The following is a 17656-nucleotide window of genomic DNA, read 5'->3' as shown; positions in this document are numbered from 1 at the left end:
CAATAGTTGAAGACATTAAAATTCTCTAAGTTATTCAAGAAGCAAAACAAATCGTCTTTACATAGAGAGAGCAGTGTAAGGAAGTAAGTGGAGAAGGCAGTTTGGATCCAGTGGCTTTGAGTATCCACTAGGCTTAGGGATAGGGAACTAGTCTTCAAGAAGGAACAGAGAAGCACCTGGAAGACAGAGAGCTCAGTAAACAAACTAAGGAAGCCACAGCAAGGCTCAAGGAAAAAAACTGGGGCTCCTAAGCTGAAGCCTTACAAACCTAACAGGTGAGTTCTCAGAATAGCAAAGGAAGATCCAAGCTTCATGTGAAGAATGGGCCACATCCTGGCCAGCTGACCTGTTGTGGCAACAGAAAGGAGAGACGGAGGCAGACTAAACAGAACTGGCAGGGAGTGCCAAGCCCCTGTGTGTGAATGGCATGCTGACTCCCAGGCTAGGCAGATGTACACAGGACACATCAGAACCATGAGAGGGATATATGAAGAAGCAAAGTCCAAGACGGGAAGGAAAAGAATTCTGAGAAAAAGGAAACATTTCTCCCTCGCTGTAAAAGGTAACCAGTCCAAAGATCTGAGCACTCTTGTGTAGCACAGCTCAGCCAAGTGCCGATTCTGCGCAAGGTCTGCTTTTAATTTGAGTGCCCGGCACCTAACGTGGAGTCGACCACCTACTGGACCTTCAATAAGTTAACTGTTTAAGTAACAAAGGACCAGTGAGTACAACCCTCAAAGAGGCAGATTTCAGAACTTATGAAAAGAGAGCTAGTTTAGAAGACAGTGAGCCCCCTGCCAACAGAAATGCAAGCAAAGGCTAAAAGTCTGGCTAGCAGGGAAGCTGAAGAGTGTCACCTCACATGACAAAGACAGGAAAAGATGACAGCTGAGGCTGACTTAGTCTGTAAGTCCTAGCTACTTACTACAGTTTAATAATCACTTACTATACACTACAACTTATACCCACAGCCTGCTGTCAAGGTGTTTGTCAAAGAAGAAAGTATAGGTATGCAGAGCTAGTAGAGAAGTGAAGAGAGGAGTGCCTATATCTATAATCAAACAAAAAACATATTTTCCTCTTTGCTGAATCCAAAGCCCAGGAAGCGATACTGGCTTGCACATTCATACAGTTGAAAACAAAAAGAAACTAGATGATTTGCTCTCCTGCCAAGTCCACTCAGAGGCAGAACAGTTTTAAAAGCAGATGGAGTGACTGTTCCCTGTTAACTGCTCTGACTGTAACTCCTACAATTCCTCCCTTCTTATAACCTATTAAAGTCACACTAACAGGTGTGCCTTTGCACATGCTATCCCTCTTCCTGGAATGTTCTTCTCCCAACATATGCATGATTAAATTGTCTACTTCAAGTCTCTGCTCAGATGGCTATCTTTTCTATGGATCATACACTTATCCCACTAAAAACTGCAACCCCTGGGTGCTACTAATCTTCTTTACCCTATATTATTTCTTTGCTCCTTAGCACAAGTCTAGCACTTAACACCTACATATCAAGTTTATAATTTTCTACTGTCCCTCCTCTAAAATGTAAACTGCATGAGAACAAGGATTTTTGTATTGTTCACTATTCTGGACGAGGGCTTAGAATAGTCACTGTAATACAGTAAGAATTCAACTTGAATAAATGAATGTATACTGCTTAAAGCAGAGCACAGAATAAAGAGCGTGAACATTCATGCACAGGAAATATGCAACCAAACTCACACAGTGGATAGATACACAGAAACCTACACCAACGGAAGGAAGGAAGGAAGGAAGGAAGGAAGGAAGGAAGGAAGGAAGGAAGGAAGGAAGGAAGGAAGGAAGGAAGGAAGGAAGGAAGGAAATATTTGTCTTCTACTTCAAGCTCTTTCAGGAAGGCACACTGTTAGATGAGAATAACAGTGGGATTTCCTGTAGTATTTGTATTAATTTTTCTTTTGTTTATGTCACTGACATGACTTGTGCAGGCACTGATGCATATGTGTGTGTGTATACACATAAACACACATACACACAGATATCCACATACAAACGCTGGTCTTTCAACCACCTTTCTGCACACTCTTACTTCCATCTGGCCAAGTGTCTACGTGAGAAATTGTGCAAGTTACATGAATATGATACCATTCTACTGCCTAGATCTAAAGTTCTAATTATATAAGCACATTTTTGTTTAAAGGATAGATATCAGCTATAAATTTGTGTCTTCTATTATTATAACTTTCACTTACTTTTATCTGTGCCACACTACTTTTCATTTTGTAGCCTGCTGGTCCAATAAATCAAAGATTCTTCAAGTCGGTCCAAACAACAAGTGACCAATGGGCTGAATTCCTTGACAGTTTACTTTTTCTATCTGCAAACATCACCTATAAAATACATCAAAGAAAATCTGGTTGACACTGATAAAATGTGTATGAAATAACAATACCTTTTTTTCCACATAGTGGGAATTTGAACCCCTTATTTTTCTTAATAAGCACAGATAAGATAAACAATTAAATAAAAATTCAAAATAATCCTTAACAGTTCATGTTTTAGTAGAAAAGACTCCATGTACAAAAGAGCAAACAGAGGGGATTTTATGCTAACGACTCAGAACAAAAGTTAATTTAAAAACAGACATTCATTGAAGGCAGCTTATACCTAACATTATAAAACAGTATTATGATATAAAAAAAAGAGAAAAGGAAACAACTTTAAAAGAGAAACTCTATAAACAATGTAAAATATTTAATGTTTCTATATAAACTAAGAATGAAATATCCAATATTTCTGCAATAATGATCACTCAGAAATATACTTCACAACGAAATATAAATTAATAAGCTAAAACAATTAGGTCTCAGTGTCATCTATTAAAGATACAAGGCTTCAGATACATATACAAATGAAAACTAAGTATTTGGATCAGAATAAAACCAGCCATCAATATAAATTATGGTTTATCTGGCAAATGAAATTTAGTAGTTTCCACAAAATGTTAAACTGATAGTTATGTTCACAAAGAACTGAAATTCAAGCATTTTATCGGAATTATATTTCTAAAGGGTCTAAGATAATGAAATCAAAAAATAAAATGATTAAAAGATACAGAGTTATGGCAGTATTATGGCACAGCAGGTTAAGCTGTTGCCTGCAATACCAGCATCCCATATGGGCCACAGTTCCAAGTCTGGGCTGCTCTACTTCTAAACCAGCTCCTTAGTGTGTCTAAGAAAGTAGCAGAAGATGGCTCAGGTGCTTGTCATGTGGGAGACTAGGAAGAAGCTCCTGGATCCTGGCCTCAACCCGGCCCAACCCTGGCTACTGCAGCCACTAGGGTAGTCAACCAGTGGATAGAAGATCTCTTTGTGTCTTTCCCTCTGTCTCTGTAACTCTGCCTTTCCAAAAAAAGAAAATCAATTACATATGTTCAAATAGACTATATACACAAAGTACTGGCACCCAGTTCTTTTCAGAGATGCCCTCTTGACCTGTCAGGTATATTCTCGTCATTAAACTTTGCTGGCATACTTACTGCTAAAAGAAAGGGGGAGGGGCACTGCATTTAGTACCAAAATAAATTAATACGAGTAGGAAATTTTTTAAAAATTAGAATGCCATAGGGTCAGCACTGTGGTGTAGCAGATAAAGCTGCCGTCTACAGTGCCAGCATCCCATATGGGCACTGATTCAAATGCCAGCTGTTCCACTCCTAATCCAGTTCTGTGCTATAGCGTGGGAAAGCAGAAGATGGCCCAAATCCTTGGGCCCCTGCACCCGCATGGGAGACCTGGAAGAAGCTCCAGGCTCCTGGCTTTGGATTGGCCTAGCTCCGGCAGTTGTGACCATTTGGGGAGCAAACCAGTGGATGGAAACCTTTCTCTCTCTGCCTCTGCCTCTCTGTAACTCTGCCTTTCAAATAAATAAATAAATTTTAAAAATTAATTTAAAAAATTGAATGCCAGGCAGAGTATTAAAGATTACTTTTTCCTCAAGGAGTTACTATTAGAGTTGTGTGCAAAGCTCAGCCCTGTTTCTGACTGGCAAGATGTCCTAAAACATCTTTTGATTTTATTTTTTTCAAGAGCTATTCTTGTCTTAAATCATCTTAGCCATATAACAGTAAAGTCTATCTAGAATCTTATTAGGCCCTCTACTATGACATTACTGTATGAATTAAGTTCAGGTGTTTGAACTCAAGTTTCAGAGTAACTTATACTACTGAACGTTATACATTAGATAAACAATGGAGAAAATCTCTGAATAAGTTATGGAAAATGCTTCATAAAGTCAGACTCTGTAGTAGCAGGCAGAAAAGGAGCATGTCTTCCTCTCCTCAGTCTATCCTGATACAATGCAGAAATTGCAACCTTAATAAAGCTTTGTTATCAAAAGTCAGATTACAAAAAAAATTACACTGGAGAAAGAGGCAGTTGGAGCCTAGAAAGCATCAGACATAAAATAATTACACTATTCTCTTATAATAATTTAATTAATAATGGAGCTTTGATTCCCAAGGACACTGAAAAGCCCATTAGGTATTTCTGCATTAAAAAAAAAAAAAACACTTTTTAATTTTTTATTTGAGAGAGATCTCTCATCTGCTGATTCACTCCCCCAAGTGCCCCCAACAGCAGGCAGCTGGGCCAGGCCAAAGCCAGAACAGGCAACCAGGAACTCAATCCAGGTCTCCCACATGGGTGACTGGAATCTAGTTACTTAAGTCATTACTGCTGCCTCCCAGGGTCTGTGTTAGCAGGACGTTGGAATTAGGAGCTAGAGACAAGAATCAAATCCAATTACTCTGATGTGGGACTTGGGCAGGCATCCTAACATTCTGTTAGGCCAAATGCCTGACCCTTGGTGCAAATTTTTAAAAAGGGAACAAGGACTTCCACTTTTGAAATGGCTCAGCAATTTCTACTGTACCAATCGTTTCACAGACAACAACCAAAACCTGACGACCCTGGAGACTGCACAAAAACAGGCTGATTTCAGAGGGGAGGAGACACCTGGGAACAGGAGCAAGAAGGAGTTATCCCTTTATTAGGACTTTGGCCTGGGGACAAGCTGCGTCTGTATCATGCAAAGGTGGTGAACAATGAGGGGAAAGCTGCAGTCTTTGTCCTGTGAAGAACTAGAGGACTGCATCTGGGGGAGGCAAGCAGAGAAGGGGAACCCACACAGGCTGGCCGTAAACCTCAAAAACCTGTAACTACTTGCGAATCAACACATGGAAAAAACAGATTCCTACAATGGACACAAGAACTGAATACTTGAACTGCTACTCAAGAGCCTAGAGCTTGCAATTTAAATCCTTTAAAAAGTTGCCACTCCTCAGAGGAATTTAACAGCATTCAAAATCTTTATAAAAGTAACTGTATATATATATGGCCAAATTTAAGAGAAAAAACTAGAGGAAACCAACCCTAACATGACCCAGATACTGGACTAGGCATATTAGGTTTTCAAAGCATGATTTTTAAAGCACATTCAAACATGCAATGGAAAAAAAATGCCTAGGAAATTTCAGTAAATTAGAAAGCAGAACCAAACAAATTCTAAAACTCAAAAATATACAAAATTAAAAACTTATGGGGCCAGTGCTGTAGCTCACTAGGCTAATCCTCCACCTGCGGCGCCAGCACCCTGGGTTCTAGTCCCAGTCAGGGTGCCAGATTCTGTCCCAGTTGCTCCTCTTCCAGTCCAGCTCTCTGCTGTGGCCCGTGCAGTGAAGGATGGCCCAGGTCCTTGGGCCCTGCACCTGCATGGGAGACCAGGAGAAGCACCTGGCTCCTGGCTTCGGATCGGCACAGCGTGCTGGCCGCAACGTGCTGGCTGTAGCGGCCACTTGAGGGGTGAACCAATGGTAAAAGGAAGACCTTTCTCTCTAACTCTGTCAAAAAAAAAAAAAAAAAAAAAAAAACAACTTATGGAGTATATAAACCACAGGATGAAGATAGAAGTCACCGAAACTCAAGATGAATCAACAGAAATTATTCAATCTAAAGAACAAAGAAACAGAAAAATAAGATTAAGAGAGCGCAGTAGGGAGAGAGCTTGTTGCTCTAGTCTAGAAGAGTTTTAAAAAAGTGGAAAGAGAGCAGTCTCAGGGAAGAGTTAGGGAGAAAACAGCAGAGGAAACTCTACACAAATTGGAGGAATACAGTGGACCTACGTGAAAGGCAAGGACACACACAACTCAGGACCCCAGCAGCCAAGAGCCTCCGCACCAGCATTGGAGAGTGAGGTGTGACCAGACTGCAGCAGCCCAAGCCACTGGCAAAACACTTGCAGGAAGAGCCTAGAGGGAACCCAGCTTAGAGCCCTGTTGGGGATAGTGTGTGTACCTGCCAAACTAGGGGAGAAAAAACAAAGGGGAGGGCACATTTTCCCTCTCCCTAATCGCACTGCAATGGCCTCCTGTAACAAGGTGAAAGAGAGCAGGCACCATTTTGGACAGACACTGTGCCAGCTTGTGTCTGTGCCCAGCAACTAGCCAAGCAGAGGCTCCTGAGTCTGGTGGGGAGAACAGACAGAGGCTGGGTGCTCGTGACTGTGGGAGGCTTGTGTGCCCAGACTGTAAAACACTGAGGCTGTGTAGGGGGACTCAGAGTGTGGCTGCAACACTGGGCAGTCACCGCAAGAGGCTTCAAACGATCAGGGCTCCTTAGTTACCTGGTGAGGGATACTGCTAGGGAATCTGAACTTACACTGGGGCTAGTCCCCAGGCACTGGTCTCTGTTGAGGAAAGGAACTCAGCTGAGTGTACACCAACAGACAAGAACAAACCTCTCTCTGATAAAAAAAGAAAAAAGATTTACCACACCAAGCCTGAGTGTGTCACCTGTCACGCCCTTCACCCTGGAACACTGAACAGAACTCCTAAGCCACACCCACCACATGCTTCTAGGTATTCGTATTCCTTGAAAGCAGATACTCCCCTAATCCACACAACTTAGTCCAAAGATAAAAGCTGCTACAGCAAAAAAAACAAGGAAGAAACCAACAAATATCTCCATAAATGCCGAATAACAAATGCACCAATTCAAGAAACAAGAATAAGGAAGACAACATGATGCCCCTCAAAAATACAACAATTCAATGCTAGATTGTGAAGATGATGAGATTGAAGAAATGCCAAAAATGGAATTCAAAAAATCAATCATAGAATTGCTTAAAAGTAATCAGAAGCAAATGCACAAACCAATAGAATCCATACATGACATGAAAGAAAATTTCTCCCATGAAATTGACATCTTAAAGAGAAATCAAAATGAAATCCTGGAAATGAAAAATTCATTAGAACAAATAAAAATGCAGTGGAAAGCCTTAACAGAACCAGTGAAGCAGAAAAAAAAAATCCATCTTAGAAGACAAAGCACAGGAAATTATACAGTAAGACCAAACACAAGAAGAAATTAGAAAACGAAAAAATACTGTCGGGAATCTACCAGATACTATCAAATGACTCAACACACAGGTCTATATTTGACCAAGGAGCTAAAATCAATCCCTGGAGCAAGGACAATCTCTTCAACAAATGGTGCTGGGAAAACTGGATTTGAACATGCAGGAATATGAAGTAGGACCCCTACCTTACACTTTACATAAAAATTCTCTCAAAATGGATTAAAGACCTAAATCTATGACCCAATACCATCAAATTATTAGAGAACACTGGGGAAACCCTGAAAGATATTGGCACAGGAAAAGAGTTCTTAGAAAAGATCCCAGAGGCACAGGCAATCAAAACCAAAATTAGCACACAGGGTTACATCAAATTGAGAAGCTTCTGTACTGCAAATGAAACACTCAGGAAAGTGAAGAGGCAACCAACAGAACGGGAGAAATTATTTGCAAACAATGCAACTGAAAAAGGATTAATAACCAGAATCTACAAAGAGATCAAGAAACTCCACAACAATACAAACAACCCAGTTAAGAAATGGGCACAGGACTTAAACAGGACATTGTTCAAGAGAGGAAATCCAAATGGTCAGCAGACACACAAAAATATGTTCAGGATCACTAGCCATCAGGGAAATGTCAATCAAAACCACAATGCCGTTTCCCTTTACCCCAGTTAGAATGGGTTTCATACAGAAATCAACAAACAAATGCTGGTTAGGATGTGGGGAAAAAGGTGCTCTAATCCACTGTTGGTAAAAGCACTATGGAAGACAGTTGGAGATACCTCAGAAATCTGAATATAGACCTACCATATGACCCAGCCATCCCACTCCTAGGAATTTACCTAAGGGAAATGAAATCAGCAAATAAAAGAGCTATCTGCACCTCCATGTTTATTGCAACTTAATTCACAATAGCTAAGACATGAATTAACCTGGGGAGGACAGGCTCACTCACCGAAGCCAGAGAGGGAGTGAGAAGACAAAGCCATCACTTCCTAACAGCAGTCCTCCTCTCCAGCCCAGAGCGGACCCCGAGCCCCCGAGGCACTCCCTCCATCTCTGCAGCACGCTAGTAATTCCTTAATAACAGGAAGCTATGAGGGACCCCGTGAGTAGCCAATACAGCTCCTTTCTTTTCTGGAGGATGCCTATCCCAGAACTGGATCTGTCAGAACTGGAAGGCTTGGGTCTGTCAGATACACCCACCTATAAGATGAAGGACAGCAGCGCTTGGCAATGTGACTGGGCAAGCACCTGGAGCAGAGAAGAACCTTGAAGGTGACGCTCTCCTTGAGTACAGCACCTTCAACTTCTGGAGGGCTCCCATTGCCAGCATCCACTCTTTCGAACTGGACTTGCTCTAAGGCTGAGACTTCTCCCACCACCTTTCCCTCATTGTCTTGCCTTTCCATACCTTACCCATTTTAATCTTGTTCTTTCTCCCTCTATTGTGTTGGTGTGCTGATGAATCTGCCAGAGTTTGAACTGCATGTATGTATGTATGTATGTATGATTTATCTATCTATGTTTCTCTCAAAAGCCCTCAAGGCACAAAGTAAAGGGTTCAGATAATGGAATATTGGGGGGAAAAAAAAAAGACATGAATTAACCTAAATGCCCATCAACCAAAGACTGGATAAAGAAATTATGGGATATATACTCTGGGGAATACCACATAGCATTAGAAAAAGAAAAAGAAAAAAAAAGAAAGGAGGGAGGGAGGGAGGAAGGGAGGAAATCTGATCATTTGCAACAAAATGGATGATTCTGGAAAACATCATATTTAGTGAAATAAACCAGTCCCAAAGGGACAAATACCATATATTCTTCTTGATCTATGACAACAATAGAGCACCTAAATGGAAATCTGTAGGAGTGAAATTGAAACTTTAAGAAGCAATGACTTGGTAGTCCTTGACTGTCAAGGAACAATCTTTTTTCTCTCCATACTATTTGTTGAACTCTTTAACATAATGTTAATCATATGTGTATAAAGTCAATAGAAAATAGATCTCAGTAAAAAATAAGAGTGGGAATAAGACAGGTAGGAGAAAGTTTGTAACTGTAAAGCTGTATAGTTCTGCATACATTCCTATGGACTTACTTCTTCTAAGTGTATAGTTTAAAAACTTGTTATGGTACCCCAAATTTCATTAAGCTATGTGATAAAAATGCCATCTTAAGTGTTAAAGCGACCATATTAAGCATTAAAGTGACCATGATATAGATAGGATTAAGTGTTAAAGGATCATATAAATAAGATCAAGTGTTTTTTGGTACTAATAATAGAAAGAATTAAAAAGGGGAGAATGTTCCAGCACAGGAAGCAGTCCACACAGCAGATTCAGAATTACAATCACTCTAAATAACACTCTGACCTCAGAGTCAGCCCATAAGGCATTCTGGTCTGGCTGAAAAGCCCATGAGAACATTTCAGGCATGGAAAGCCAAGATATTGTGGCAAAAAAATGTCCTACATGAAGGATCTCTATGAGAGACCTTAGTGGAAAGAAAGGGCCATCAAAGAAAGATGTACTTTTCTTTGAAGGGAGGAGAGAACTTCTACTTTGCATATGGCCTTGTCTAAATACTGATGGAGATTGTGGATTCAAAAGGCTTCCATAGCCTTGGCAGCTCATATCAGGAGCCTTGGGTGATCACTGACATACATAAAGAGTTTTAATTGTTAAATTAACAACAGAAGTCACTGTGCACTTACTCCCCATGTAAGACCTCTCTCCTTAATGAGTTGTACTATGAGAATTAACTGCAAAACTTGTTCTCAAACAGTACTTTATATGTTGTGTGGGGAAGGGAGTTAAAACTGTTGAAATCTTTACTTAATGTAGAGTTGGTATGTGTATAAAGTTAATTGAAAACAAATCTTATGGAGAACAGGAATGGGAGAGGGACGAAGTGGTGAGGTGGGAGGGCAGGTATGGTGGGAAGAATCATTTTATATTCCTAAAGCTGTGCTTATAAAATTTATACTCATTAATTTTCTTTGGGAAAAAAAAACACAGAAACAAAAATTTTAATGAAGGTCATGTGGGACAATATCAAAGGAACGAATATACATGCAACTGAAGTCCAAGAAGAAAATTAACATTAAGACAAAAAAACTTCAATGAAAAAAAAGCCAACATTGCTCCAATTTTACAAATTTGAGAATCTGTAAATTGCTTGAGTGTATAAAGTAGGATAAATATTTTTTAAAGCCACACTTACACTAGTCATAGACATAGATGAATACAAATGAAGTATCCTTAATCTGAAAGCATGTATGACATACAGAAAAGTTTCAGATTTTGAAGCACTGTAGATTTCAAGTTAAAACAATCTAATAAACTCTAAACAAATATTCCAAAATCCAAAAACATCTACAACCTGAAAAATTTCTGATCCCAAACATTTCAGACAAGGGATGCTCAACCTATAGCCAAATGACTGAAAATCAAAGATAAAGAGAAAATATTGAGCACAGTATAAAAAAAAACAACATAGGGGTTGGCTCTGTGGCGCAGTGGGTTAAAGCCCTGGCCTGAAGCACTGGCATCCCGTATGGGCACCGGTTCTAGTTCTGGCTGTTCCACTTCTGATACAGCTCTCTGCTATGGCCTGGGAAAGCAGAAGATAGACCAAGTCCTTGGGCACTGCACCCACGTGGGAGACCCGGCAGAAGCTTCTGGCTCCTGGCTTCGGATCAGCACAGCTCCAGCCATTGTGGCCATCTGGGGAGTGAACCAGCAGATGCAAGACCTTTGTCTGTCTCTACCTCCCTCCATAACTCTTTCAAATAAATAAAATAAATCTTTAAAAAAAAAAAATGATGGGGCTGGTTCTGTGGCACAGCGGGTAAAGCTGCTGCCTGCAATGCTGGCATCCCATATAGGCGCCTGTTTGAGTTCTGGCTGTTCCAGTTCTGATCCAGCTCTCTGCAAATGTGCCTGGGAAAGCAGTGGAGGATGGCCCAAGTGCTTGGGCCCTTGCATCTACATGGAAGATGCTTCAGTCTGGCTTCAGCCTGGCCCATTCCTGGCTGTTGTGGTCATCTGGGGAGTGAACCAGAGGATGGAAGATCAATATCTCTCTCTCTCTGTAGCTCTTTCAAATAAATAAATATTTGAAAATAATGGAAGCCCACAGTTTTTTCATAATACATATTTTTATGAAGTTTCTAAAGATTTGGATTGCAGAATTTTTTCTGCAGCAAAATAAATTTAACTTTTAATTCCATTTCTTATAATTTTTTTGATGAACCCTCACATATTCATGCCTATCTAAGCCAGAAAAGATGAGAGGGGGAAAGGAAGGTAATTCCAATATCCAAGTCTCCTCAGTTTCCCAACTCTGAATGAGAAACCTAGCTTCTCAATTTTTCTTAAAGTATGAGTCACTTAGAAACTTCACAACTTACATATAGTGAAAAACGTGGTAATATACCAACTGAAATAAGACACTTACATTCCAAACGTATTAATTCCTACACATTCATGGCTAATATGCTTGCTGATGCATATAAAAGAGTATCTATATCAGTATTCTTTTTAAAGAAATATTTATTTTATTTATTTGAAAGAGTTACAGAGAGAGGTAGAGACAGAGAGAGAGAGGTCTTCCATCCACTGGTTCACTCCCCAGATGGCCACAACAGCCGGAGCTGTGCTGATCCGAAGCCAGAAGCCAGGAGCTTCCTCCAACTCTCTCACGTGGGTGCAGGGGCCCAAGGAATGGGCTATCTTCTACTGCTTTCCCAGGCCACAGCAGAGAGCTGGATTGGAAGAGGATCAGCCAGGACTAGAACCGGCACCCATATGGAATGCTGGCACTTTGGGCCAGGGCTTTAACCCACTGTGCCACAGTGCCAGTCCCCTTAGTATTCTTTAAACATAATAAATTATGGACACAATTTATAAACATTTATACAGTCTTATTCAATACTCAATATAATCTGTTTTGGTGATTTTTGTTTTTTGGCCTTATTTTTCAATGTGGGAACTGAAGCACATACAAAAAGTTGAAAAAAAAAAAAAAGTTGAAGCAATTTGTCCAAGTAAATTATAGCTACTAAATGACAGAGCTAAAATTCAAAGCCAGTTTTATCTGATGTCAAAACAATCTGACACCACATCCCTACAATAACGCCAGCATTAATAAATTGATGTCACATTAGTGAACATAAAATGGTACAGTCTCTATGATCCAGAAAACTTTCCATCCAAAACTGAGCTGATCCTTAAAAAGTTGAAGATGGGAAAGGCTGTGATACTATAATGAAGCATTACTTTTCACAAATGCTTATTTTTTTTTTTAAGAGAGTTATTTATTTGAAAGTCAGAGTCACACAGAGAGGAGAGGCAGAGAGAGAGAGAGAGGTCTTCCACCTGCTGGTTCACTCTCCAGATGACCGCAAAGACCAGAGATGTGCCAATCTGAAGCCAGGAGCTTCTTCAGGATTTCCCATGTGGGTGCAGATGCCCAAGGACTTGAGCCATCTTCTACTGCTTTTGCAGGCCATAGCAGGAAGCTGGATTGGAAGAGGAACAGCTAGGACTCAAACCAGAACCCATGTGGGATGCTGGCACTGCAGGCGGCAGCTTTACCTGCTATGCCACAGCACCAGCCCCACAAATGCTTAATTTTAATTCCTTTAATTAGCATACCTAGAATTCACTGTGACCACATAAAACATGAGGAAATCAAATGCATGCCTGTGTTATGCAAGATAGAACATTTTCCTTTGCTATTCCTTTGGGGTCTTTTTTTTTTTTTTTTTTTTTTAAGATTTATTTACTTGAAAGGTAGACAGAGAGATAGGTGTCTTCCATCAACTAGTTCACTCCCCAGATAGCCACAGTGGCTGGAACTGCAGCAGTCCAAAGCCAGGAGCTTCTTCTGGGTCTCTGACAAAGGTACAGAGGCCCCAGGACTTGGGCCATCTTCCACTGCTTTCCCAGGCCATAGCAGAGAGCTGGATTGGAAGTGGAGCAGCCGGGGACTCGAACCAGTGCCCATATGGGTTGTCAGCACTGCAGGTGGTGGTTTTATCCACTACGCCACAGTGCCGGCCCCCTTTGGGGTCTTAAACCCAGTTCCCATCCCACTCCCTATGCCTTTAAAAAAAAAAGGCAATTTTCTAAATGTTTTATTTCTAGTTGCCTTACTTATTTAATGAGTTTTCTTTATCAGTCTCTTCCTTTCCCATTCTACCCTTCAAACTTCATCAACAAGTAATTTCAAGTGCAATCTGTTACATTTCCGTATCTCGGAATTTAAGTGTGAAATTGGTAATATCATCAAGTCGACTGCTGCTGCAGTTCTAACCGAAAATGCATGAAGTACCATCATTGTCCAAATTTATACAGAATATGCCTGTAGGGAAATTCTGAGAGTTCAACATGTGCATGCTTGATACTTAGACTAATTGGAAATTCCTGCAGTGAGAGCAATTTATCTGGAGTTTATAGCTCTCCTTGCTCTTCTTAGCATCACTATGTAGATTTTATGATGAATTATTAAATTTTTCCCCTTGTCACAAGCAAGCACAAGCAACTAAGCAAAATCACACCTGCTTTCCTGAGCAAAGGGCATATTTTACAAAAGGAGACGTAGTACTCATGGGAGCACCAAATTCAAAACAATGAAGAATCTTCTCTGTTTCAGCAAGCACCAGAAAGCAAAATCTTTAGTAACACTTGTAAAAAGTACTTCAGACTGTTAACTAGAGGCTATGAAATCGCAAATTCTGCATTTATCTCAGTTCTGTATACTATTTGATTTGAGTAACAAAGAATAAACACAATATAAAAGCATTTGGGGCGAGAAATGTGCAGCAGGTTAAGCTGGCTGCCTGCCTTGTCAGCACCCCATATGGGCGCCAGTTCAAGTCCCACTGCACCACTTTCAATCCAGCTCCCTGCTAACATGTCTGGAAAAGCAGAGACAGATAGCCTGAGTGCTTACGCCCCTGCCAGCCATGCGGGAGATCTGCATGAAGCTGCTGGCTTCGGCTGGCCCAGCCCCAGCTATTGCAGCCATTTGGGGAGTGAACTAGTGGGTGGAAGATCTCTCTGTAACTCTGCCTTTCAAAATAAACAAAAACCTTTAAAATAAAAATTAAAAAACAGGCTGGCGCCGTGGCTCACTACGCTACTCCTCCGCTTGGGGCACCGGATTCTGTCCCGGTTGCTCCTCTTCCAGTCCAGCTCTCTGCTGTGGCCCGGGAGGGGAGTAGAGGATGGTCCAAGTGCTTGGACCCTGCACCCGCATGGGAGACCAGGAGGAAGCACCTGGCTCCTGGCTTCGGATTGGTGCAGTGCTCAGGCCATAGCAGCCATTTGGGGGGTGAACCAACAAAAGGAAGACCTTTGTCTCTCTCTCACTAACTCTACCTGGCAAAAAATAAAAAATAAAAATAAAAAATTTAAAAACGGAAGCATTTGACTTGTCTGTGACACCGTGCAGGGGAGAAAATCCCCACTTGGGGACATCTTACAACATTAAGATTCAGATGAGAAAAAAAATGACATTTCAATGAACTTGATGCCACCAATGTCTTACACTGAAAATTACTCATTAGCTGTGAGGAGATATCCTCCTTTCTTCTTCTTCTTCTTTTTTTTTTTTTTTTTTTTTTTTGACAGACTGAGTAGACAGTGAGAGAGAGAGAGAAGGTCTTCCTTTTTCTGTTGGTTCACCCTCCAATGGCCGCGGCAGCCAGAGTGCTGCAGCCGGTGCACCGCGCTGATCCGAAGCCAGGAGCCAGGTATTTCTCCTGGTCTCCCATGGGGTGCAGGGCCCAAGGACTTGGGCCATCCTCCACTGCACTCCTGGGCCATAGCAGAGAGCTGGACTGGAAGAGGAGCAACTGGGACAGAATCCGGCACTCTGACCAGGACTAGAACCCAGTGTGCCGACGTGGCAGGTGGAGGATTAGCCTAGTGAGCCGCAGTGCCAGCTGATATCTCCATTCTTTTTCTGCATCACGAAGCTAGTCCATGTAGTCCACATTTAAGTAAGCAATGACATAAAATCACATAGAAATATTCTTCTGAATTTTAAAAATTTACTGGTACACAGGAAGATTCTGGATGTACTGCTTTTTTGTCAGAACGTGGAATCTGTGAGAGCAGAAATTTGTCTATTTTTGTTTCAAAATTTCAATCAGCCTTCTCTGACTTATAGTATTTATTTCCTTTTGAGATTGCTTTAAAGAAAATCTCTACATCTGGGGTTCTTTGTCACTGATTCAACTGAAGCTAAATAGTGGCATTTATGTAATAAATTCCCTTTATTACATCCCCTCTTTAGTTCTCTTTCCCTACAGAGCTGAGATGTTTCTGATCCACACTTCCTGTCTCCAATTCTTCATGCCCCACTAACCGCTCTAGCCACTGTAATGTGGCTTTCCTTTCCCACTCCTCTACAGCATGTATCAAGGTTATACAACAATCTTCTGGCTGCTAAATCCAAGGGCTACTCCCTTTGTCACTGCTATGGGTTACTGCTAATGCCCTTCTCGAAGTTCTCATTTCTCAACCTACAGAGACACCACCTTCATCTGGTTTTCCTCTTCTACCCACCCCTAAGATTTCCTATCCTTTGGGGCAGGTATTTTGGCACAGCAGGTAAAGCCTACAACACTAGCAACCCATCTGGGCTCCGGTTCGAGTCCTGGCTGCACCACTTCTAATCCAGCTCCCTGCTAAGGCACCTGGGAATGCATCAGAAGATGGCCCAAGTGCTTGGGCCCCTGTACTCAGGTGGGAGACCTGGAAGAACCTCCAGGCTTTGACCTGTCTCAGCCCTGGCCATTATGGCCATGTGGGGAGTGAACCAGTGGAAGGAAGACATCTGTCTCTATATACCTCTGCATTTCAAATAAATAAAATAAACCTTAAAAAAAAAAAAAGATTTACTATTCCGTGGGGCAAGTGCTATGGTGCAGCAGGGTAAGCCATTGTTTAAGACACCTGCATCCCTTGGGGCCAGCGCTGTGGCACAGCGCGTAAAGCCACCACCTACAGTGCCAGCATCTCCTATAAGCACTGGTTCAAGTCCCAGGTGCTCCACTTCTGATACAGCTCTTTGCTATGGCGAGGGAAAAGCAGTAAAGGTGGCCAAAGTCCTTGGGCCCCTGCACCACCCCCACCATGGGGGACCTGCAGGAAGCTCCTGCTTCCGTTACAGCCATCTGGGGAGTGAAATAGTAGATGGATGACCTCTTTCTCTCTCTGCCTCTACCTCTCTGTAACTCTGAATTTCAAGTAAATATATAAATCTTTAAAAAAAGACACCTGCATCCCATGTCACAGTGCCAGGTTGAGTCCCACCACCTCTGCTTCAGATCCAACTTCCTGCTAATGCATCCTGGGAGGCAGCTTGGGCCGCTGCTACCCACATGGGAAATCTGGATGGAGTTTCTGGTTCCTGCTTCTGGCTCTCCCAGACCTGGCTATTTTTGGCATTTGTGGAGTAAACCAGGAGATGGAAAATTTCTCTGTCACTCTGCCTTTCAAATTGATGAAGAAGAAGAAAAAAAAAAAAGGCTGGCACCACAGCTCACTTGGCTAATCCTTAACCTGCAGCGCCGGCACCCCAGGTTCTAGTCCCGGTTGCCCCTCTTCCAGGCCAGCTCTCTGCTGTGGCCCGGGAAAGCAGTGGAGGATGGCCCAAGTGCTTGGGCTCTGCACCCATGGGAGACCAGGAGGAAGCACCTGGCTCCTGGCTTCAGATCAGCACAGCGCACTGGCCATGTGGCCATTTGCGGGGTGAACCAATGGAAGGAAGACCTTTCTCTCTGTCTCTCCCTCTACTGTCTAACTCTGCCTATCAAAAAAATAAAAAATAAATAAATCTTAAAAAAAAGAAAATTAAAAAAATAAACTTTAAAACAAAAAGACTACCCTCCCTCAAAGTTTAGTCTTGCTCATGGACATTTGTCTGTTTCGTTCAATACTACATTCTCAACACATATTTGTTAAATGAATAGTCCTTTTCTTTCACCATCTTCTCTCTGAAAGACCACCTCCATCGTACACCTTCACCTAACATGGGAAAACAAAATTTTTACTCCAGCCGAATCTTCTCCACAGACAAGTTCCAAATCCTATGCTCAGCTGGCTACAGGAAACCTCTCAGTAGGTATTCCAAAGACCAAGTTTAAGGAAGGCCAAACTGGAACTCTTCCTCTTCCTATTTCAAAGCAGCTCTTCCTCTAAAATGTTCCCTCTAGAGCTTCCCAGATGGCAATT

The 17656-nt window shown here is 41.7% G+C and overlaps 1 protein-coding gene and 1 pseudogene across 2 annotated transcripts in view; one reads left to right on the top strand and one right to left on the bottom strand.

The window, feature by feature from the left end:
- CWC22 (CWC22 spliceosome associated protein homolog) overlaps positions 1 to 17656 on the bottom strand; it is a 74642-nt gene that overhangs the window by 51906 nt on the left and 5080 nt on the right. Inside the window, exons 2-3 of one of the 2 annotated variants that reach the window (XM_070070512.1) lie at positions 12788 to 12930; positions 2235 to 2372 (exon numbers count right to left, since the gene is read on the bottom strand). In XM_070070512.1, coding sequence (XP_069926613.1) covers positions 2235 to 2261 — 27 coding nt within the window. In that variant the 5' untranslated portion in view covers positions 2262 to 2372; positions 12788 to 12930. The remainder of the gene's footprint in view (positions 1 to 2234; positions 2373 to 12787; positions 12931 to 17656) is intronic. The other variant, XM_051848386.2, reaches the window with a different exon arrangement.
- On the top strand, positions 7542 to 8828 carry LOC138848968 (protein AF1q-like; annotated as a pseudogene).

This window comes from Oryctolagus cuniculus, chromosome 3 (genome assembly GCF_964237555.1).
Source record: "Oryctolagus cuniculus chromosome 3, mOryCun1.1, whole genome shotgun sequence".
In the NCBI taxonomy this organism is placed as follows: Eukaryota; Metazoa; Chordata; class Mammalia; order Lagomorpha; family Leporidae; genus Oryctolagus; species Oryctolagus cuniculus.
This window is presented reverse-complemented; position numbering and strand designations above follow the sequence as displayed.